The sequence below is a fragment of the Aptenodytes patagonicus genome, chromosome 6 (genome assembly GCF_965638725.1).
Source record: "Aptenodytes patagonicus chromosome 6, bAptPat1.pri.cur, whole genome shotgun sequence".
Taxonomy (NCBI): Eukaryota; Metazoa; Chordata; class Aves; order Sphenisciformes; family Spheniscidae; genus Aptenodytes; species Aptenodytes patagonicus.
In genome coordinates this window covers 56,633,712-56,656,641 of record NC_134954.1, presented here as the reverse complement: position 1 = coordinate 56,656,641, position 22,930 = coordinate 56,633,712, and the positions used below count along the sequence as shown (strand labels likewise).

General features: G+C 38.4%; 1 protein-coding gene across 8 annotated transcripts in view; it reads left to right on the top strand.

Annotated features, from left to right (window-relative positions):
• Window positions 1-22,930, top strand: part of SLC4A10 (solute carrier family 4 member 10) — a 165,418-nt gene that overhangs the window by 76,480 nt on the left and 66,008 nt on the right. For all 8 annotated transcript variants that reach the window (XR_012995707.1, XR_012995706.1, XR_012995708.1 and 5 more), the window contains exons 3-5: window positions 134-280; window positions 11,225-11,363; window positions 19,861-20,021. Coding sequence is in view for 3 of the 8 variants with exons in the window: in XM_076342761.1 (XP_076198876.1) it covers window positions 134-280; window positions 11,225-11,363; window positions 19,861-20,021 (447 nt within the window). In the remaining 5 variants the exon portion in view is untranslated. The remainder of the gene's footprint in view (window positions 1-133; window positions 281-11,224; window positions 11,364-19,860; window positions 20,022-22,930) is intronic.

Sequence of the window (22,930 nt, the reverse complement as noted above, 5' to 3'; positions counted from 1 at the left end):
AACATTAGAATAATCAATATTATACAATTACACAGTTATAATAATTATTATACCATTAATGCTATTATGGTTGTTAGTCTTGTTATTATATTGCCACAGCTTCTTTTTACAAGGTAGCTTTTTTTACCTATAGGCCATCGAACATTGTTCATTGGAGTTCATGTGCCACTGGGTGGAAGAAAAAGTCACCGACGCCATAGGCACCGTGGACATAAACACAGAAAGAGAGACAGAGAGCGAGATTCAGGATTAGAAGATGGGAGAGAGTCTCCTCCTTTTGGTAAGATAAATTTTATTTTTGCATAGATACTTTAATAATAAACATCAGTATGATTATGCATGCTCTGTCCTGTTATGGGTTGGACACGATTAGCAGCGGGGTTTTGGAGAACCCACCAGAGCCTGTCCAGTCTCTGCTGGAGAGCCAAGATTTGTTCCTCTGATGAAGGGCAGCGGCCAGTGGCAGTCAATACATGAGAAATCTCAGTAATTTCTACCGCTGTAGGAGACTGTCCGTGAGTGTTCTCATACACGTAGACTGCCACCACCACTGAGAGGGGGTAAGTGCTTTATGGCACCAGCTGCCCTCAGTGAAGGCTCTGGAGTATTTGCCCCTAAAACGTAACATAGAGGAGTTGTGGTTCTTTACAATTAGTTTTGGAATAATGTTGATGTTACTGAAACTGCAGTGTTTTATCAGATATGAACTGCGATCCAGATTGTATTTGCCTTTTCCTTACATGACACTGTAATGTGCTATCGTGGGATGAGTCTGCCAACTGAGGACTTGAGAGCAAACGGGAGAAGATACCTTTCAATAAACGAACCTGATACAAAACTCCTAAAATTCTCAAAATTTTAAATTAAAAAACATTACAGGGAACAGAAAAAGGTAATTATAAATAAATTAGTCAAGCTTTGTCTCAAAACACGAGAATATTATTTGCTGTTCAAAAATAAAAAGCAATGTGCTGAAATGTTGAAAATATAATGGAAGCATATATAGGAAACAATTTGTCAGTGTGCAATAGAAGGATGTTTTTAAATCATTAGGGAAATGTGCCAATGTAATTTCAGGTTACAGAATAGTAATTATAAGACTTTATTTTAATCTGAAGTTTGTATTATGTATGTAGAAAGCTTTGGAGCAAGTAGATTATAAGTGCTGGTGGTTAAGTATATTGTAAAGAGCTTGAAATACTCAAATCTTTCACAATGAATTATACTGAGAATGAAACAAAGTCAAGACTTTTTCAAACTTAGTAGATACGAGTTATGTTTTGAAGATGAACAGTGAAGAAAAAATTGGCTGTGGTGGTTCTGTCTGGAATGTATTCCAAATGTACGAAGACCCAATACTATATTGAAACCGGTTTCTTGGAAAACAACAAAGTTCATAAATTATTAAAATAGTTTTCAAAAAGAATATGCATATATACGTATAATGTCAGATTAAAAAGAAACAATTGAAAGTTACATTAGCCAAGAAGTGAGATATCTTAAACTATGAAGCAATGTCTTCTGTTGAGTCATCTGGTTTTATTTAAGTGCCAGTATGTGACACATTTTGGCTGAGAGCTTAGCTCTGTTCTTTCAACTTCTGGAGACCTAGGCTTGTGTCCTTCCTAATGTCAAAAGTGAAAAAAAAAAAGAAATTAACTGGCTGAATCTGTCCTTAATAGTCTTTGACAGTTGTGCATACAATAAAATGCACTGTTCAACACAATTCTGTGTTAGGTAAAAATCAGCCTATGTTCAAGAGAGCTCCAAGAGTGGAATAGCAGTAATATGAAAAAGGTAGTTTTGAAGTGCATTTGTTAGTTGGTGTTCACAGCACTTGTCTACAGGCATACTTATTTGAAATAAATGCAGGACTGCACTTTTGTAAGTCACGTTTTCACTTTTAAAGGTATTATAACTACCAATTAAAGGGTGTGTAGGTCATGTCACATAAATTATTACTTTTATAAAGCCCAGGACAGACAAGATATAGGCCAGAAACATGCAAGTCTTCTCTGGATCCAGAATGCTGAAGATGCTCTTCAAAACGCTTGGGTGGTAACAATTCAAGAGGAGCCAATGACAGAACTACCAAACATTCAAAAAAATCTGGAAATACCCAATTTTTCCACCCTGAAATAATACTGAAGTAGTAAAATTTGAGAATTTCTCCCCTTGGCTATCTGACTCCTGGAAGTTTGGCCAGAGAACCAGACTTTGACTGAGCTTTGACATCTGTCCATCCAGGCAGAAATGTGGCATCCTATAGACAACAGTGAAAGGGATTTGCCTTATGAAGGCAGATCTGAAAATTATACAGTGATGGAGGGATTAAGCACAGTCAGAGCAGGCAGACAAAATTATACAGGGATTAATCGTAGTCTATATTCACATCCTTGCTTTTACTATGGAGTAGTTTACAGGAGTTTGACAGGTTGTTGCATTGCCTGGGGAGAAGCATTGCCTTTAGAGAGAACATAAGCATAGTTTTTCTATGCTTTATTTACACAAAGGGAGCAACAGAATCCACTAAACCTCAATAATGCTTCTTGGCTCTCATTCCCCATGACCACGAGGTTGTAACAGTACCCAGAGGCCAAAAGAAGTTGCAAGGAAAACAAATGCATTTCCTGCTCTTGATGCATAACTTAATATGAGGGACTGTGCTACCTAAGAGAGCAGATCCAAAATAGTCCCTTAATTTATGAATCATTCTGATTTAATTGGACACGCAGAAATGCTTAGCTCCCTCTCACCATATACTCCTTTTAACGCATTTCTGCTGAATAGTAGGAGGTTGTATTCTTGGGAACTGGGGGGGGAGGAGGGGAAAGAAAAAACATTTCAACAAGCAGATGCAAGAAGAAAGATAGAGAAAATAAGCACTGTGAGACCAACTGGTAGAAAACAGTGCTTTGAAGTAAGTCAGAAAAATACATTAGGATTTTTATGATACAAGAGAATAAATTAGCAGTGTTTTGAAGCAGTAAAGTATGAAAGGAGGTATAATAAAAGCCAAAGATGCAACAACTGAATAATAGAGATGCTGGAACAAGGAAGGGCCTGAAATATTCAGACATGAAGTGCTCCATACTGCTCAGTTAACCAAGTGTGGCATGAAGCATTATTTTTTGTCATAATTTATAACTGTATAATTTATAACTTCATCTGTGAAGTACCATTAGGTGCAGATCTTGCTCTGCTATCACTGCTTCAGGGAGCTGTGTGGTGTACATAGTGCTGTGGGGCTGTGCAGGCCCCACTCAGAGTGGACAGGTGCCACCTGGTTCCTATCCAGTGAAAAACAATTTCTTAAACAGTTTTCTCTGCATCAACGTGGCTAGGAAACACCTGTATTCGGTGTAATGCCCATGGCTGGAAGCTTCCTGGTAATCCCTTTGAATCCTGGCTGGGAAAGCTGTACCAGCTACTTTCTGAGGGAGTGTTTCTGCAGAGAATAGATTTTTTAGAATATTCTGACGGCAGCTCATAAGCTTTTTTTTTTTTTTTTAATCTCCTACTGTCACTTTTCAAAAATAACCTGGGTGTTCTCAGTGTACAGATTCAGAGCTTGTAGACAAATAATATGTAGAATATGTAGTTAGTGGAATAAAAAGGAGTGGAGTCCTGTCATTTGGGGGCACAGATCAGTTAGTCAAGTTTTATTTTTGTTTTCCCCACACCTGATTCTTGCTGTCTGTCTGTTGCCTCTTGATGAGGTAAGGTTGTACAAGATGTTTCCATTTTGCCATAATGGTGTGCCTTTGAATTGCATAATTTGCAGATTACATGGCTTGCTCATGGAGAGGCTTTTTTGGGTAGTAAAAATTGTAAGCCAAGTGATTTCAAGATCTAGATTTCCACCATCTTGCCTCATAATTTTTTGGAAGAAAAGGAGAAATCCAGTGAAATTATCCACTCTAGTTAAAAATGCAGCAATGCTATTTGCTTTATTGAAAAGGTTTACCATTCCCAGCTGAAATGCTGCTGTTGTAATTAAGGCCCCAGTTTCATGCCCGCTTTAAGCTCCCTTCCTCCACAGCTTTCCTTGTGGGGCAAGTATCGTGGCCGCTCTGTGAATTAAATTAGGGAATTGATGCAAATTAAAATTAGTTTGGCAAAAAAGCTGTTTCTAGCCTAGAGCAGCTCCTTGGTGCTGTTGCTGGGAGGGTGATGGGTGCCAGCCCTGGTGGGCTGCAGGGCCACAAGCCAGCCGGGACTGCTCCATCAGCACTGCGGGTCGTGGTGGCGCTGAAAGACTGGTGCAGATTTCCCTTTGTCTGGTAGGGTTGCACTTGCTTGGTATGCACATGGATTTTAGTGGCAATTTTCAGTGTTTTTTGATGTCTGTTTTTTGGCTGTAACCAGTGAAACAGCTCTCTTGTACTCACACTTACGAGTTAAAGATACTTGTGTTTCTGTTTTAAAATGGGGTGGAATAGGAAGACTTTAGCTCTCAGCAGGGTGTCTTTAAGGACAGGTTTTGTGAGGGTGAAGTGAACACAGCTGTGAGGACTGGGGTTTGATTTCAGCCTCCTGTGGTGTCTTCTAAGACTAGACGCTGTTGGGGCTTGTGCAAGCCAGTGACGAGTGGTGTTCCTCAGGGGTCGGTATTGGGACTGGCACTGTTTAACATCTTTGTCGGCAACATGGACAGTGGGATTGAGTGCACCCTTAGCAAGTTTGCCGGCGACACCAAGCTGTGTGGTGTGGTCGACATGCTGGAGGGAAGGGATGCCATCCAGAGGGATCTTGACAGGCTTGAGAGGTGGGCCTGTGCAAACCTCATGAAGTTCAACAAGGCCAGGTGCAAGGTCCTGCACATGGGTCAGGGCAATCCCAAGCACAAATACAGGCTGGGTGGAGAATGGATTGAGAGCAGCCCTGAGGAGAAGAACTTGGGGGTGTTGGTTGATGAGAAGCTCAACATGACCCGACAATGTGCGCTTGCAGCCCAGAAAGCCAACCGTATCCTGGGCTGCATCAAAAGAAGCGTAGCCAGCAGGTCGAGGGAGGTGATTCTACCCCTCTACTCCGCTCTTGTGAGACCTCACCTGGAGTATTGCATTCAGCTGTGGGGCCCCCAACATAAGATGGACACGGACCTGTAGGAGCAAGTCCAGAGGAGGGCCATGAAGATGATCAGAGGGCTGGAGCACCTCTCCTATGAAGACAGGCTGAGAGAGTTGGGGTTGTTCTGCCTGGAGAAGAGAAGGCTCTGGGGACACCTTATAGCAGCCTTCCAGTACCTGAAGGGGGCCTACAGAAAAGATGGGGAGGGACTTTTTACAAGGGCATGTAGTGATAGGCCAAGGGGTAATGGCTTTAAACTGGGAGAGGGTAGATTTAGATTAGATATAAGGAGGACATTCTTCACTATGAGGGTGGTGAGGCACTGGAACAGGTTGCCCAGAGAAGTTGTGGATGCCCCCTGCCTGGAAGCGTTCAAGGCCAGGCTGGATGGGGCTTTGAGCAACCTGGTCTAGTGGAAGGTGTCCCTGCCCATGGCAGAGGGTTTGGAACTAGGTGATCTTTAAGGTCCCTTCCGACCCAAACCATTCAATGATTCTATAAGGTTTGGTTTGTTATTTTAAGAAATCTGGCTTTAATAATCTCTAGTTTTAAAGAGGTTTAAATTTGTAATTCATGGTATTAGATGTGGCAAGGGAAGCTGAGGCGCCCTGGAGGTAAGCCTAACAGAGGACTGTACACATGGTTCAGGAAAGGCTCTCTGAAGGTAATGCAAGCGAAAAGTGAATTGCAAAGGGGGACTTCTCTTGGTTACTAGAGGGGCTTGAAGAAAGTATAATGAAAGGACTCAACTGACTATATTTGGTAGCTAACTTCAAACCTTGAAGGGGTATTAATGGGGCAAATTTAATTATTTGTAAAGAGTATGGCTGTTAAGAGAATTCTCCTACCCTTAACTGTAGGCTTTGTCTGCTGAAGGATGAACTGGGAAATTTGAATCTCTGGGCAGCTGTGGAACAGATTGCAGCAAATCTGGATTAAAATAACGTATCGTAACTGCAGTTTTAAAAGTCTAGCAAAAAGAAGAGAATTGAAGCTTGGGAATTGTCCATATTGTCAGATCCAATAGATTAAATTATTTGTCATAGCCCTGAGGTGATGGAAACAATTCATGTGAAGAAAATGCAGAGCGCGCTTCCTGAAAACAAGATTATACGTATAGGGATAAAGTGCCAGAGGGGCAAGCAAGGGAATACTTTCTCCCAACCTAACATATGGTTTCTGGGGTCTGTGAAGAGATTTTCAGAAGTGTGTTGTATGGCTGTTTACTATTTTATGTAAATAGGAATTTTATGTAAATTTTGTTCTAATTTTTACCACGTTTTCTAATTTAAAAAAAGTAATTTATGATCCCTAATTTTACTGATTGCTAAGGTGAAGGGCAAAGTCCAATCTGCACAGGAAGGAGGTGGGGAGAGAGCCCCCATCCACCACTGCCTTGGTGAGCACAAGCAGGAGGATGATGAATGTTTATCTGTGTGTGAAATGGTCCTTTCTTTTCTGTGATCCTTTGAATTTTTCACACCACTTCCCCTTTGTTTGAAAGGAGTTGTTACGGATGTCAACTGTGTTACACCAGTTCACTCCCTGTCTGCAGCCCGTCCTGTGCAGTGAGCAATCAACAAAAAAAAAGTTTGTATATTTAATATTACTTTAATGTGAATGTACAAGAGCACGAGGCATGGATTAAATCTTGTCTATGATGTTTACTATCTTATGTGAACTTCTGTAATGTAAATTTTATGTTAACGTTTAGCATGTTTTCTAATGTAGAAAAAGTAATTTTTCACCCTTACATCTACTGACCCCAATAAGAAGTATTAGCCTACTAATACTGCCCTTAAATGCAGGTTCTCAACAGGCTTAGAAATACAGAAACCTGTTCTGACATTTGAGCTAATAGAGTATTACCAGAAATACATTTTTGCACCCTTTCTAGAGTTTATCAAGAGCAGAGGAAAAAATTTGAATACATTTTATACGTACCAAGGCTGTGTTTCTGCTTGTGGTATGGATTGGGCAGATTGCATGCAGTTCTGCCTGATGGCAGGGCGGTTTGTCTCAGGAGAGACCCTGGCACGCACTGTGGAGGAGACGTGTATCACTCTGAACGGTGCAGGGGAGCAGGTTGTTTGCTGGGCTGAATTTATGTGGAGGGACTGCGGATGATTCTGCTTTCTTACCCTAGCCCAAGTCTTGATTTCAGCTTGTTCCCTTAGATAAGAGGGAGCAGTCCTGACCCAGAATTGTGATTGCACTTGGGGATGTTTTAAATGGGGGAAATGCCAGTTATGATTCTTTCCTACATGTGTTTTGCAAGGCAGGATGGTGATGTAGGCCACCGTTCCCCCCTGCCTGCAATCAGCGCTGTTCCAGGGAGCAGCTTTTTGTGTTGCCCTCTGGGAATTAGGTTATTAGCAGTTCTGGCTTTCAGTTCTGCTGTTTTGGCATGTCTGTGCCCATATCTTGCTTTTGTTTTAGGGATGTTAATGACTTTACAAAGTGTCATAGTAGTGAGCAGTATGTCAGGTTGCTGCAAGGTTACTTCCTTTCTGCAGCACTGAATCCCAGTGTGAATTTGTGCTTTTGACAATAGTGTATCCACCAGGTCTTAATTTTTACCCTTTTAACAGTGCAGTGGAGTTATACAGATTTTTAAACTTGGAATACTCAGGTTTTCCTTGCATGCGGTGAATTTGAGGTATGAGAGGTAGTTTGAATGCGTCTGTGAGTGCTGCACGGATGATGTGAGCACAAGCCCAGAGAAACTCGGGTATAACAGACTCTGGCAGGAGGCTCCCATGGGCTGGTGGAGCCACAGCAAACAGAAAGCTGCTTCAACTTTTCCTGACTGAGATGGCTCATTAGCCAAGCATGGGTGGTTGTTGATGGTACTCCTGCTCCTGTCGTGTACCAGACTTTCTGCCCAGTCCCAGCTGGTCCTGGAGGATTTCCTGAACTGGTGATGAGCCATTTGCTTGGGAGAATCATCAGCTGCTTATTTAAATTCGTGGTCCTTCTAATATCTCTGTGCTCTGGTATAAAACAACTGCAGTGATAGAAATACTAATGTAAAAAATTAATCCCATTCATTTAATTTTTTTAGCTTAATCTCGATTACTTCCATTACTTTTTAGAAATAGCAATAATAATATGAAGGATTTTTTTTTACTTTGGCTGTACTACTTGAATTAGGGATAGACACAGATAATATTCAAGCCAATTTCTGTTTTCCTAGACTTCAAAAAAATTTGAGTGTCCTAGTTTGCAAATATTATGCTTCTACACTGAGGATTAAGTTATCACAGTTTGACAGTCACCAATTGAAGTATTGTTTCATACTGCTTTTGAATCACATATTACTCATTTTCCATATAACACATTAGTGACATATTTGGTATTTATTACTCCTATGAATAAGAGCCAGATCCATCTGGCATTGCTCACATGAGTAATGCTGTTAACTCAGTTTTATAAGTAGAACCAACAGATCTGGGTTTTTTTTTTCATTTTATTGTGTTCCTATTGTTTAATTCTCTTAGGGTTTTGTCCTTGAAATAAAATTGTTGTGCTATAAAGCAAATAATAACTTTTTTTTTCCAGTTTCATAGAATCATAGAATAGTTTGGGTTGGAAGGGACCTCTAAAGGTCACCTAGTCCAACCCCCCTGCCATGGGCAGGGACATCTTCAACTAGATCAGGTTGCTCAGAGCCCCGTCCAGCCTGACCTTGAATGTTTCCAGGGATGGGGCATCCACCAGCTTTCTGGGCAACCTGTGCCAGTGTTTCACCATCAGTTTAATTTCCAGCTTGGTGTCTGAAAATCAAGCTGTTGCTTGCAGGTTTCAGACACCAATACAAATTACGGCAGCAAAACAAGATAGCCAGGATCTAGCAGCTAGTTTTACTGGTGTGTTAACAAGGAAGAAGAGAATTTAGTGCATATTTTGTCATTTCTAGAGATTCTTCACTGTTGTCAGTCAAGTAGCTGTATGCTACACAGAAGACCCAGTAAAAGCAAGTCACAGCAGTAGGGTGTTTCCTTGTTACTACTCACCTGACTTCAAGGGATTTCTTATCCTCTGCTTTCCTTCCCACGCTGAAAGTATGCATTTGCATGAGTATCATAACTGTCATAAAACTGCAGCTCTGCTGTACAACACTACTCATTTATTACTTAACAGTAGCTGTTGCTGTAAATCAGTTCTGCTGATTTTATCAAGAGTACAGGATGTTCTTGGCAATGCTTATTCTCAGATTCTCACTGCAGTCCATCTTTCTACCAAAGTAGCTTGTTTTCCATGTTCTGTCACTAGTCATATGTGCTTGTCCTTTGCAAGTTCATATCTCACTGAATTTTGTCTTTCTGGGAAATAGTCTTAACAAGTGGCACACTTCTTGACCAGAATGTACTTTCTAGTCTCAGATTAAATCTTGGTGTTTGTATTTACTTTATCCTTCTCTAGAATGTACCAACATGTGGGTAGGAGGAACATAAAGAATTTAAAAAAAAAATAGGTAGAAGCTGGAAGGGGATCTGGAATAAAGGTTGAAATGGTCTTAAAGTAAAAAGAGGACTGAACAGCGAGGGAGAAGAGTAATAAAAGAAAGGGTAAAGTGGAGGAGGTTGTTGCTGTTCTTTAATGATTTACCAAAAGTAACTGCTGTCCTCTTAGCTGTCCCCCTGCAGCTCCATTCTCTAGAGCTTAGTAGTACCAGAGCCCATCTTCTCTCTCTCCCGTACTTCTTCCTGGGTTTCATTTCCTTGCTTTGTGAAGGAGTAAGTAGGCTTGACCGTACTGTATCTTTACATTCTGTTTAAGCGAACAGACCTCAGGTGAAAACTGTCATGTATTGCTTGTGTTTCATTGCTATAGCAAGTTTACTACTACTACCAAAAAAAGTATCTTTACTGGTAAATTTAATCTCCTGTATCAGTGGCCTGTTTAATTATTTTTGATCAGTGCTGTATTTCCTCTTTAACTAGCATTCAATGAGTGCTATCATCTCAGTTTTTTCCAAAAATCAGAGAGCTTGAGGATCCTATGCAGTGATGCTCTTCACTGCTAGATGGAAAATAGTGTAGCTTGTCTTACAAATACGGTTGTAGAACAGAATTTCATTTAGACTGTGTTCAAGGAATCGCTGAGCTGTTCTGCTGGATAATCAATTTTTCGGTTGACTGGCAGCCTGGCCCCATCAGTTCTCACAAAGGACTTTTGGTTCCTCTCAGAAATCTAAAATACATTAGAAGAAAACATAACTATGTATTTCTAGAGAGACTGGGTTTCATCCAGAGTTTGTTCATTTGAGATTTGCATTTAAATAAGCAAATAGGGTTTTTTTTGTTGTTTTTTGTATGTGGGTTTTTTTTTTTTTAAAGACTTACATTTGAGCTATGAACACTGAATATACATGTAGGTTAAGGTGCTCTGTGAGTTCTGGAAATTTTCTGAGTGATATGAAAAAAAGAACAGTATGTCTCAAAAACATATTTAGTGGTCTGCACTGAAAGGTTATGAAGAAAAATAACTGGTAACAGGAATGTAAAGGGAAGACAGAGACAGGAAGAATAAAATGGGGAAGTTGGGACAGGTAAACAACTTGTTCATCTGGGACGGCCTAACCGTGTAGAAACAGTTTACAAAGGGGCAGGGGATGGTAGGTGTAGATAGTGATGTATTATTTTCGAAGTTCCCAGTTGTATATTGACATTAGAGAGGTTTCTTTTGCTTTCTTTCTCCTGCTAGGTAAAACGAAAAATGCACATTTAGTACACCAGCTTTATGAGCTGAGTTAGATCTGTAGATTTAGACTTACGTTGTGGCAAAGTAGTTTTTGTAACACTGGAGTAAAAGACTTTTATCAGCTCTATCTATGCTGCTATCTGTGCTGCCTTTTTTCTGTGAGATACCGTTCCAGCTTCCAATAGTCACTACTTCTGTACATCACATTCTATCTTTAGATGAGTTTGTTTAATCAGCAGACTAGACAACTACAGTAAATAAAAAGGTCTGAATCTGAAGGTGTTTGTGTATAAATGTTCTTACAGCATAACTATAATCATGTTTTCTGTGTGGCAGTAAGTGATATGGATGAGAGAGTCTGGATAATCTCATGAAATTTTAGATACTTGCTTGCTCAGGGAAAAAAAATTGGTGTTCTGGACTTGATATTTTTATTTTTCCCCAGATACCCCATCACAAAGGGTGCAGTTTATTCTTGGAACAGAAGACGACGACGAGGAACACATTCCTCATGATCTCTTTACTGAGCTTGATGAAATTTGTTGGCGTGAAGGAGAGGACGCAGAATGGAGGGAGACAGCAAGGTGAGTGTTTTAATGAGTTTTTAAAAATTATCTGTAGCTATTGGTTGCTGGTGTATTGAGGAACAATTTCAAAGCTGTGGCAAGCTCAGGAACAGATTTTGGATATAAAGCTTAAATAAAACCATAATTTTAATCCATAGACTGCTAGTATTACTACAGCATTTGTCGTTTCCCATGTTTTCATCTGGATTTATGAAATATAGGTCAGAATGAATATCAAGGGAAAAAAATCAAAGTAAACATGTATCATATGAATTAAAAATTACTGGGTTTATTCATATTTTAGCTCATCATTTTAAGAAACTTTGAAACTTCATATTCTGTTTGAATCCTCAAGAAACTGATAAAATTACCCTTATAAAAACATTAAAGCAAGGAATAAGATTACTTTTGGAGCAGTAACCCTTTTACATATTCGAACTATCAATGAATAGTTGATTTTGAGACTTTGAGTATTCAATGTTGGATTATTTTGTTTCTGCAAAAGTAGTGCAAAAAGACTGTTTAGATTGTATTTCTGCTGAAAAAATTAGTATTGGTACAGAACTTTTTTTTGGCATGTTTGTTTCCTTGAGCACCTAAATGGAAGATGACTTACTTAGTTTCATTAAGACTTTACATTTCCCAGCAAGTCTTGCTTCATTTTTCTTCTTAGAACCTTAATTCTCTCTTTCCCTGCCAGTATTTGTTGACAGTTGTCCTGGTTTCGGCAGGGATAATTTCCTTCCTAGTAGCTGGTACAGTGTTGTGTTTTGGATTTAGGATGAGAACAATGTTAATAACACACCGATGTTTTAGTTGTTGCTAAGTAGTGCTTACACTAGTCAAGGACTTTTCAGTTTCCCGTGCTCTACTGACTGAGAAGGCTGGAGGTGCACAAGAAGCTGGGAGGGGGCACAGCCAAACTGGCCAAAGGGACATTCCATACCATGTGACGTCATGCTCAGTACATAAACTGGGGAAAGCTGGCCGGGGGGGCCGCTGCTCGGGGGCTGGCTGGGCATCGGTTGGCAGGTGGTGAGCAATTGCACTGTGCATCACTTGCTTTGTGTATTATTATTATTATTACTACATTATTATTATTGTTATTGTTATTTCAATTATTAAACTGTTTTTGTCTCAACCTACAAGTTTTTCTCACTTCTACTGTTCCAATTCTCTCCCCCATCCCACCGGGGGCACGGGGAGGAGTGAGCGAGCGGCTGTGTGGTACTCAGTTGCCGACTGAGGTTAAACCACAACAACAACAGTGTTCCTCAGTGGTGCCCAGAAATCTGTGGACCACATCTTTGGTGTCAGTAGGATAAAAATTGTGGAATTTCTGAAATGATTTTGTGGGCAGCTACATATGTGGGCTGTTTGGCATGAATATGGCTGCTAGCTTTCCCTTTAATTTTACTGCAAATTCCTGCTTTCCCAGAGGGCCACAGAATTTTCTATGACCTTCCCTTCCTTTATGTGTCCATAGGAGGCATAGACAGATGCTAAATATAGATCTTTACATGTAGAAAATTCTCATATGGGGATTGTGCTGCAAAATGAGTGTAGTAGTGTTCCTAAATAATCTTATTAATATTCAGAGAGAGAAAATCTAATCAAGTTAATCATCTGCAGTGTTCTCATACTGATTAGGAATATATAGGACCTCTTCTAGGAAGGGTATCAGCTTCTATTGTGATTAAAAATAAAAATCACTGTGGCTTATGTTATTTTTAAGCAGGGAAATAGCAGCTTCTTTAGTTCAACTAAAAAAAAAACTTTTGCAAATCATGGAAGAACTGTGTTTCTGGAAAAATTATAACAATTTTTATTAACATAAATACTTAAGATCGAATTGGAAAGGAATAAGTGAAATAAATTTCTATTTAGATTGATCCGTCTGTATGTACAGCCTTTGCAATTGTCATTTGGGAAATAAAGAATCAAAAATGTTTAACAGAAACAAGCTGAGACTGTTGAAAAAGGACAGGAAAAAAAAGCCAAGAAAAGTATTTTTGGAGCTCAGAAAATACAAGAGTGAAGTATAATAGCTAAGAGTAAAAATTTCTTTAGCTTTAGAAATAAGATGAAAACAAAGGAAGAGTGGAGCTGCCATGCAGAAAGAACTGGTCAAGATAAAGGATCTTTTTCAGTTTGGATCCAAAAATTTCAGACAGCATTTGACATGGGTTGGCTGGCTGTTAGAAAAGGAGGAGATGGCAGTAAAATGACCAAATTCAAAACGAAGGCAAGAGTCGAAGTGCTTTATCTGTGCAAATAAGAGGCTGCCATAATTTCCATCCTAGAAAGCTGAAATAGTAAATGGTGAAATGGGTATGGTAGATCCCGTCTTTCTGTGAATCTTACCAGGTGGGTGGTTGTACTATAGCAAACACAGCAACAGTATTCAAGAAAGGCTGAAAATGGTTGAAATGAACAAGAGGCCTGATAGTCAGATTTCAGAGCTATGCAAGGCTTAGAACAATATTTGAAGGAAAGAATAATTATAGACTTGGAGCTAAGTGGAAAATTGGATAAAATGCAATACAATGGTGTGTCATGTCAGACTAACTTAATAATGCTATTTAATCAGATAATTGATTTTTGTTTTTCTGACAAAGAAAAAACAGTGGATCTAATTTTTTCTTTTCTTTAGTCAAGCATTTGATATGATACAGCAGTGGGAATTTATTACTTAAACTCTGTTTTAGTGTAAAAATTATATTAGTGGGTAAGGAACTAATTGAAGAGGTGCAGCAGGTCATGCTGAAAGATTAAACTATTAGTGTGGAAGGCAGTGACAACTAACTTCTGAAGAATTAGTTTTAGTAAATGGCTTTATTATTGAATGACAAAAAATAGGATTCTAGTAATGAAACTTGTTGATAAGAAATTAGGAGGTATTGTTACTCTAGAAATAGATAAGGATATCATACACAAAGAACAAGGTGACTGAGTAATAGAAATGGGATGGTGTTTAATATGCAAGATCATATGCTTACAAACTAATACAATGGATCATTTTCAATACTGGTGGTTGATTCAGGACTTCAGAAATATTGATTTGATTAGAAGCGTGGTATGGAGAGGATACACCCTGGGTTTGTTGCTGTTCCAGCCTTACTATATGTTTCCCATCTGTGTGGAAAACGCCACTGGAAGTATTTGTAAATCTTATTGTCTGGCTTTGGACGTAGTTCCAGGTAGATGAATTTAAATGCAAGCGATACAGAGGAAGACTCAGTCATTAATTGCATTTAGCGAGAGTGATGGCACTAAGTGGTTCTGTATTCATTTCACCAAGCTCTTCATGGACTGAAGAGTTGAGTTGACTCTGATGCAGTAAATCTGTATCTTCATGTTTTCAGTTTGATTGAAATGGCACGCAGAGTTCAGCCTTAAAATTTTTTAAAAATATCTTGAGCAGACTGCGTAAAGCTGTTTGAGACATTTTGTTCTTGGTTGATGAAAATAGTAACGTATCAAAGGGAGCCATGGATAAGATTTGACTGAAGCTTGGTGTTCTTTAGGTAAATCTCCTCTGTTCCTATTTCATTTGTTTGGAAGAGTAAGTCCTTTTCTAGAGTTTTTCTTTTTTTTTTTTCTTTTTTTTTCCTCTCAGCAGTTAGGAGACTCCAAAGTTCTCCAGTTTCCATAACATTTCTCATGAGCAAAAGCATTCCTGCAGATTAATTACTGGGAGCAAGACAGTGCACTGCTGTTACAGCCTATTCCATTCGAAGATCTGATTTAGACTGTCCCATCCATGGAATTAGTTAGCAAGCAGAATGGAATAACTTAGTTATGTTGATATAGTGATAAAATTAATTAATTTTCCCCCCATTAATTGATTTCAAGCCAGAAGAAGCATGTACCTTTTAAAATCAATAGTCGGTCTTATTAATATAATTTTTTGTATGTGGCCCAGCTGTACAATTGTGTAGAGAATGCATGAGGCATAGTTTCTATTCCGGAAAAAATATTTCCAGTAAGTTTGTGGAGAAACACACTGAGGCATAACAGTTGGGCTTATTTTATACACACAATAGTATAGTTGCAAATTGCAGCTATTAGGAAAGCAATTCACGTTCAAATCTATCCTAATAGCCTCTTATGGTCATGGCTTGAAAGTAGCGCCTGATTTGTAGCAGATTTTACCCAAACTGTTGGGACTCATTTATCCGCTAATATAAAATGAAAATTTTGGGAGAACATCACTATGTTTCTGGAACAGAAAAGAGTATGTAGTAAGGAGGAAAATGGAAAGACACTTTGGAACCAACAAGAAAGTGTTTAGGCTTGAATTTTAATGAAACAGCACAGTTATGAAAATAAACCTCTGTCCATAGTTTAGAAAGTAAATTGTTAATAGTGACTGGAAAATGGATGTATTAGGGAAAAATTACAAATATGAAGTGAAAATGCATCTCCCCTGGATCAAAACTTTCTTCCAAAGAAACCAGGTCACAAAAAACTTCTGCTTTGTTTCTGACATGCTTGTTTACTTTGGTTCATTTTCTAATCAGCGTAGGCAGGCAAAAGCTCCTGTGGAAATTTATACAGATTGTAAGATTACATTAATAACATTGACTCTTGAGCGGGTTGTAAGTGAATACATACTCCAGCTCTCTGCTGCAGACATAACAGACTATAAAATAGATCATGTTCAATTCACCCACTTCACATTGTGCACCAAAATGTTGTAACTGAGTCTACAATGAAGTGTGCACACTTTTATTGACTCCTGAAAAATCGATGGAGATGATGTAACGTGTGTGTGTGTGTATATGTACATACACACACATCTGAGTAATATTTTTCCTCTGGTAATGTACCTTGCTGAAACTGTTGTTGGCATGTTTTGTTCCAGCAAAGATGCTATCAGAGGAACTAAACTATTCTTGATACAACTGTGCTAGTCTTTACTAGTAAAAGAAAACCGTATGAATGAAGCCGCTCTTCTATGTGATCAGACACAACTAAGGTAGCTCTAAATACATTCCAAGCACATGGGATACATACGACACATGAGCTCAATATACAAGTGGGGTTGGTGGTGTTTTCTGGGAAATTGAAAGGCTTGTGTTTAACAACCATTATCAATGTAAGGGGTTAAACTGCAAAAGTAAATCTATTAAAATTTGTCTTTTTCTCTGAGATACTAAAAAGAGTAGAAAACTGGCAAACCTGGGATCCATGCCTGAATTTGGATTTCAAAGCCATTTCTATCCTTGAATCTTGTACATGAATTCAGAGGGTTGTTAAAATGGTATTATGATTTTTAAAACCGCTTGAACACCTAGAATTGAATGACTATGCGTAAGATTAGATATTTGTTTATGTTTTCTGCTGCTGTTTCTCATTTGATATGTTAAATAAGGATTATCTGACATAACAGAGGAATAATTCTGAAAAGATAAAAGGTGATAAACATGATTTTCCCTTGATGAGATGAGTAAACTCATGTAATGCTTATTAAAATCAAAATAGAAGTTTATTCCAAATGTAAAATTCTCTCAGCTGGGTATGATTTACGTTTATGTACTAGCCTGTTGGCTCATTAAGTAACAATGTATGATAATGTGTTTAAACACATACATTTTAGTAACAGTAGGAAATTGGATGCAACCATAGAATTATACTATTCAAATTGATTGAAACTCGGATGGAGATGATCATGATGGCAAGCATGATTATTTGAGCAGCAGCAATAGTTTCCTGTGGATTTTTATGTTGTGTGTAAGCTTTGATGTCTCATTGACATGATAAACTCTAATTAAAGCTGTTTTCATGATTTAGACTTTTCTTGTCTATGTACCCCTAGTAAGTTAAGAGCTCTGGTTATGAGCCTGCCTCTGTCCAGTCACCTATCTTAATGAAACTTTTAAGAACATGTTTGTCTTCTATCACTCATTTAAAATCTATTTAGAATTGGTCAGTATATTCAAAATAGGTAATATCAAGGACAGACTGCAGCAGTATAATCAGATAAGCAATGTTGAAGACTATTTACATGAACAGAAGGTAAGGATAGTATGAGGTTTCTGATGAGATTCTGTAAGAATCTATGCTTGGATCATTGTTTTTAGGATATATGTAGCATGATTTTTAATCTTTTTTTGAATCAGCATAAACCAAGATGATGGTACATCAGAAGTAATTGGGAATACCCAAGTGCAAAGATCGCAATCTTATAAAACTCCTAAAGAGATTAGAAACATGCACAAAACCAGAGGTATGAGAAGATAAAAATGGAGATATTTTGCAGAGCCTTGGGAGGCAATAGTTTAAGCAGGACAATTAATGCACCATGTTTATGATGTTATGGCCACAAATAGGTCTGGCATATTTTTAGCTTGGAAACATGAGCACCACGAGTAAGCTAGGAGCAGCCTCTTCTTATGGAGTTCAAGTGCAACTGCAAAATGAAAAAAGAAAATGAAGAACAACTTTTTTTTCCTTCTCACACGCTTCTTGGTAACTATCTTGAGTTGTTGTAGCTTATTCCTTTCAAACCATGGCTTTGAATTTGGTGAGGGTGGGGTGTGTTAATTTGTGTTTGATGTCCATTTGGACATGGTTTTGAAAATCTATCGGGAAAACCTCATTTGCATATGCAAATTCAATTTCATAGTTCAGCTCTGTGGCAGCAAATTTTTGTGTGTGCTGTGTCCTTCTTGGTGCTTCTCTGGAAGAATGAAAAGGTAAAGGAGACTGCCTGGCTAGGCTGGGAAGAGAAGAGAGATTGCAATGAAGGGAGTGGAGAGCAGAAGTCTGTTGGAGAGGAGGTCTCATGGGCAAAGATGAGATATGGACACTGGCCAGCACAGAGGAAATGGAGGGAAAAATGTTTAACTACAAAGAGGAGGAGAGGGCTAGACACAGGAGACTGGAGATTTTGGAGCCGAGGAGTTGGGGGCACACTGCGTATGTAGATAATGGGAGAGTGATTAGGAGGCAGCTGGTACAGTTAGAAGAAACGGAATGCATCAGGAAGGGAGCAAATATGCTGGTGATGAGTGGATCACTGAAGTGGTGGCTGCTCGCAGGATGGCATCAGAAGGGGAAGAATCTGTTACACGGGGACTGAAAGGAGGAAAGTATCTAAAATATGGGTACACAGGCATATTTTACAGGCAGGAACAGAGCTAGGCAGGTGGGCCAGGAACAGAAGACAGCTGTGTTTGCTGTGTTACTGGGCTGCGAGGCTTGGTAAAACTGGAAATTGCTCAGCTTTAGAGGTCTTAAGGCTCTATGCTTCCCTGCTGTCTGGAAATAAGTGTGAAGGTGCTGTCAAGGTGTGAGGCTCTGCTTGACTTCTGTGCTGCCTGGTCCATACAAAATAGCTGAGTGCTGTTGAGTCAAGTGATAGAGGCTTTTGCTGTGGCTGCTGCTGTTCAAACCTTGCCAAGCTGGCAGGCTGCATGGCTCCACGCAGCAACATCTGTGTATGCTTGAAAGACTTAATAACTTTAATTCAAAACACTTTTGCATATGTCAGCAGACTTTTCTTTTTGTTTCTTTCTTTGTTTATTATTCTTTTAACATTTTTAGTGTAATTTTTATCAGTAAACAATTAAAAAGTCGTGCAAGAAAGTTCATCCAGCTGGCTAGTAACAAAAGACTTGATCCTCTCATGCCAGTTTCATGTGTCCTTTTACTTCGTTGAAGTTTCTCCAGATTTACACTGAACCTGAGAAGAGGCAAATGAGACTCAAAATAGTGAGATATGATGTTGTTACTGGATTCTGAAGTGCTATTTCATGTCATTCACATGGCTGTTTTGCCTGAGTAAGGCCCATAATTTGGGGCTTGAAAGACTGTTCACAAGCGTTTACACATTGCTTGTGTGTGCATGTATGTGCCTGTGAGGTTTTTCATTTTAATTGACTGAACTTTTAAATGGAAAATATCCTAAATTTTGCATAATGTTTTACTGCCTTTATGAGTAGCTTAGTGCAGTTAAGTAACCAACAACTTTAACGAAGTTTGTAACAGTGTCTTTTGTGAAAAGATTATGGTGGTGATAATGGATGGATTCTGTAAAGTGTGACTATGTCAGTATATTTACTTTAAATGAAAAATGTCTCCTCTTTGTTGTGTTTAGTCCAAAGTGAAGACTAAATGGAGAAAGTTCTCTCCTGTGTTCTTATTATGTACAGCTTTTCTTTTTCTCTGCCACAAATTCTTCTCCTCTATCCTTTTCATACTACTTGTTGTTCTATCATAGAAATATCATTGTATACCAAAGAATTACTCAAAGTTTTTGTAAAGTACAATATTGATTACTTAATATGCTTCTCTCTTCATCTCTGTGGTCAGAGATTATCTTCAAAAATGGTATAATACAGCATTATATGGGAAGAAGCAGGCAAGGGGAGTTTCTTTTATTTCCCCCAAAGAAAGAATAAAGTGAAATCCAAAGACATGTTTAACGGTGATCTTTCAATATTCATAGAAGTAATTTATTTTTCATTTCTTAGGCACAATGTAGTTATAAAATTGGTTGTTTGCACAGGTGGTTGAAGTTTGAAGAAGATGTAGAGGATGGTGGAGAGAGGTGGAGCAAACCATATGTTGCCACACTGTCACTTCATAGCTTATTTGAGCTGAGAAGCTGTATCCTGAATGGCACAGTTCTTTTGGACATGAGAGCTAACTCCATAGAAGAAATTGCAGGTATGTATTGATGTTCCACTTATTAGTTATGAAAATTAATCATAAAAATCAAGTGTTTACAATATTGCTTACAAGAAAGCTATTGCATAATAATCAGTTCAGTTTAGAAACTCCCAGGAAATATTTTACTCAATATATTAGAAAAGAATCTAATGTCTGACACAATTAGTAAATATTTTATTTATTTTTTTTGTATAGACTTTGCTATTTTCAGAATCAATTTTTATGTAAAGGAGAAAATTTATGTAAAGGAGCAGAGAGGACAGTTTGGATATATTTCGTTAGAACTGGCATGTTTTCTGGTCCTGCTGTGCCACCTCACATTGTGAATGATGCGTGTGCTAACTTCCACAAACTGAATCTACTGCTATGCTAATTGCAGATAATCTAGCTTAAAAACCCCTAAATTATAGGGAAGTGTTCATCATAATTACGTAACATGAAAACACCAGTTTAAAAAACATGTGCCCACCAAACTGCTCTGTCATTCCCCTCCTCAGCAGGACGGGGGGAGGGGAGAAAATAAGATGGAAAAAAGACTCGTGGGTCAAGATAAAGGCAGTTTAATAAAGCAAAAGGAAAGGCTGTGTGCAGAAGCAAAGGAAAACAAAAGATTTATTCTCTACTTCCCATCAGCAGGTGATGTCCAGCCACTTCCTGGGAAGTAGGGCTTCAATACGTGTAGCAATTGCTCCGGAAGACAAACATCGTAATAATGAATGCCCGCCCTCCTCCTGCTTTCTCTTAGCTTTTATTGCTGAGCAGACATCATATGGTGTGGAATATCCCTTTGGTCAGTTTGGGTCAGCTGTCCTGGCTATGTCCCCTCCTAAGATCTTGCTCACCCCCAGCCTACTGGTGAGGGGGGGAAATGTTGGAGAGACAGCCTTGATGCTGTGTGAGCACTGCTCAGCAGTAGCCAAAACACTGGTGTGTTATCAACACCTTTCTAGCTACCAATACAAGCACAGCCCTATGAGGGCTGCTATGGGGAAAATTAACTCCATCCCAGCCTGACCCAATACACTACCTTACTGTATTTCACAACATTTTTGAAAATGGTGCTGTAGCCGAAAATCATACATTTGATGTTTTATACAAATTATACAATATATTGCTATTTTATACAAATATCATATTAGATTTATGGTATTCTCCGTACTGCAAACTTGGCTTGAAGATCAAACGTGATGCAACAGATTAAATTGGCAAAAGAGCACATGCACAGAGAAATGCTGCATGAGTGGTTGTTAGGGCCTTTTTGTTGCCTTGTCACAGGCGCAAAGTAGCACGTTAACAGAAAATGTAAAATACACAAATAAAAATAGAAAACTTTTATTTAGGTAAAGGTACAAAAGGCAGAGCAAGAAAATTTTTTACACTCAAGATTACCAAGAAAACTGCTTTATGGGTGATATGTAAGTCTATGTAAGGGCCAGATAGAATTGGTTGTAGTTATTTACATTATCAGGTAAGGGAGGTACTGTTCAGTGGGCTATATTTAACAGTGGAATTAAAATTGGCGCAGCTAGCGGCAGCTGCTTTTTGCATTTACCTTTCCCAAATTGTTTATGTCAAACTGACACAAGATACGATTGATTAGTCCAAATCTGCAGAAACTTGCGTGGGTTTCTGCTCTGTGCCGAGATCTGATTTTCCCATGAATCATGGTCTGAATCAGAGCTTCAAAATTTGTCTTGATAATGATAAAAGATAAACATGAAGAATAAAAAGCAGCTGATTTGAAAGAACAAAGGTGTTTATCAGTATGCTGCTTTATTATTTATGTAATTAAAAAAAAATAATCAAGAAGTACTTAGGCCAGCTGCTTGATGTTCTTTTATTGCTTTTTTGCTTAAATAGTACACTAGGATTTTCAAGCCTGAGCTTCACATTTTTAATCCAAAAATCACTCAACTTCTTCTGTGGTCAGCTAAGAGATCCCTTCCAGAATTGTTTTTATTTAAGTACGTAAAAAAGTAAGGATTAACACAATAAAAATAACTTCAGCAAACTTCTTTTTTTTTTTCTGTTTTTGGAAGATACTGTATAGTGAGACCACAATGAATTCATGTTTATAATCTCTTAATCCTTAGTTAGTTGTAGTAATTTTGTTTGTTTAGTTAATTTGTCCAAGAATACCAGCGTTCATAATACTAATTTTGTTTTGAAACTCGTCACAGTTGTAATATGTCCTTCAGTAGAGAATTGGATGAGTTACTGTAATGGTATTTTGAATCAATCCTGCTTCTGGGATATCTTGATTTATTTATTAGGAACATTTGTTTCTTCTGAGACAAGGCTTTAGGATGACTTTCACGAATTGGCATGCACCATTTTCACTTTAAAAGCACCTGTTGTTGTGGCAGATGTGGGTGTATTTCATTTATTGGTTTATTTGTTCAGACTGGTAGGCATCTCTTTCTGATAAGGTGATCTGACACATAAGGCTTGCATGGGTCTTGCTTTGTCTTTGAGAGAGGATTTTTTTTTCCCCTCTGCAGATTCAATAAGCAATAAGGTAACTGATTTTTTTTTTAAACAACTTTGCAGCAGGTTCTTCTGGCAAGTGAATCATTCTGTAAATTACCCACATTCTGTGTCAGGTTTCTTTGAAGATACTCCCTCCCCCCATAAATAAAGTTGCTATTCCATTTGCTTTCCTCTGTCATTATTATTATTATTATTATTATTATTATTATTATTATTATTATTATTATTATTATTATTATTATTATTATTATTTGTGTTGTAGTAATGTTGTTTTCCTCAATCAAGTTCCTTTGTAATTTGGTACTCTAATACGACATATATAGTTCCTGCTCTCCAGTGCTTACAAAACGTTACGAAGAGTGTGGCACACTAGGCAGCGCTGGGAGGAGGAAAGACTTTAATAATAGTGGTGACAA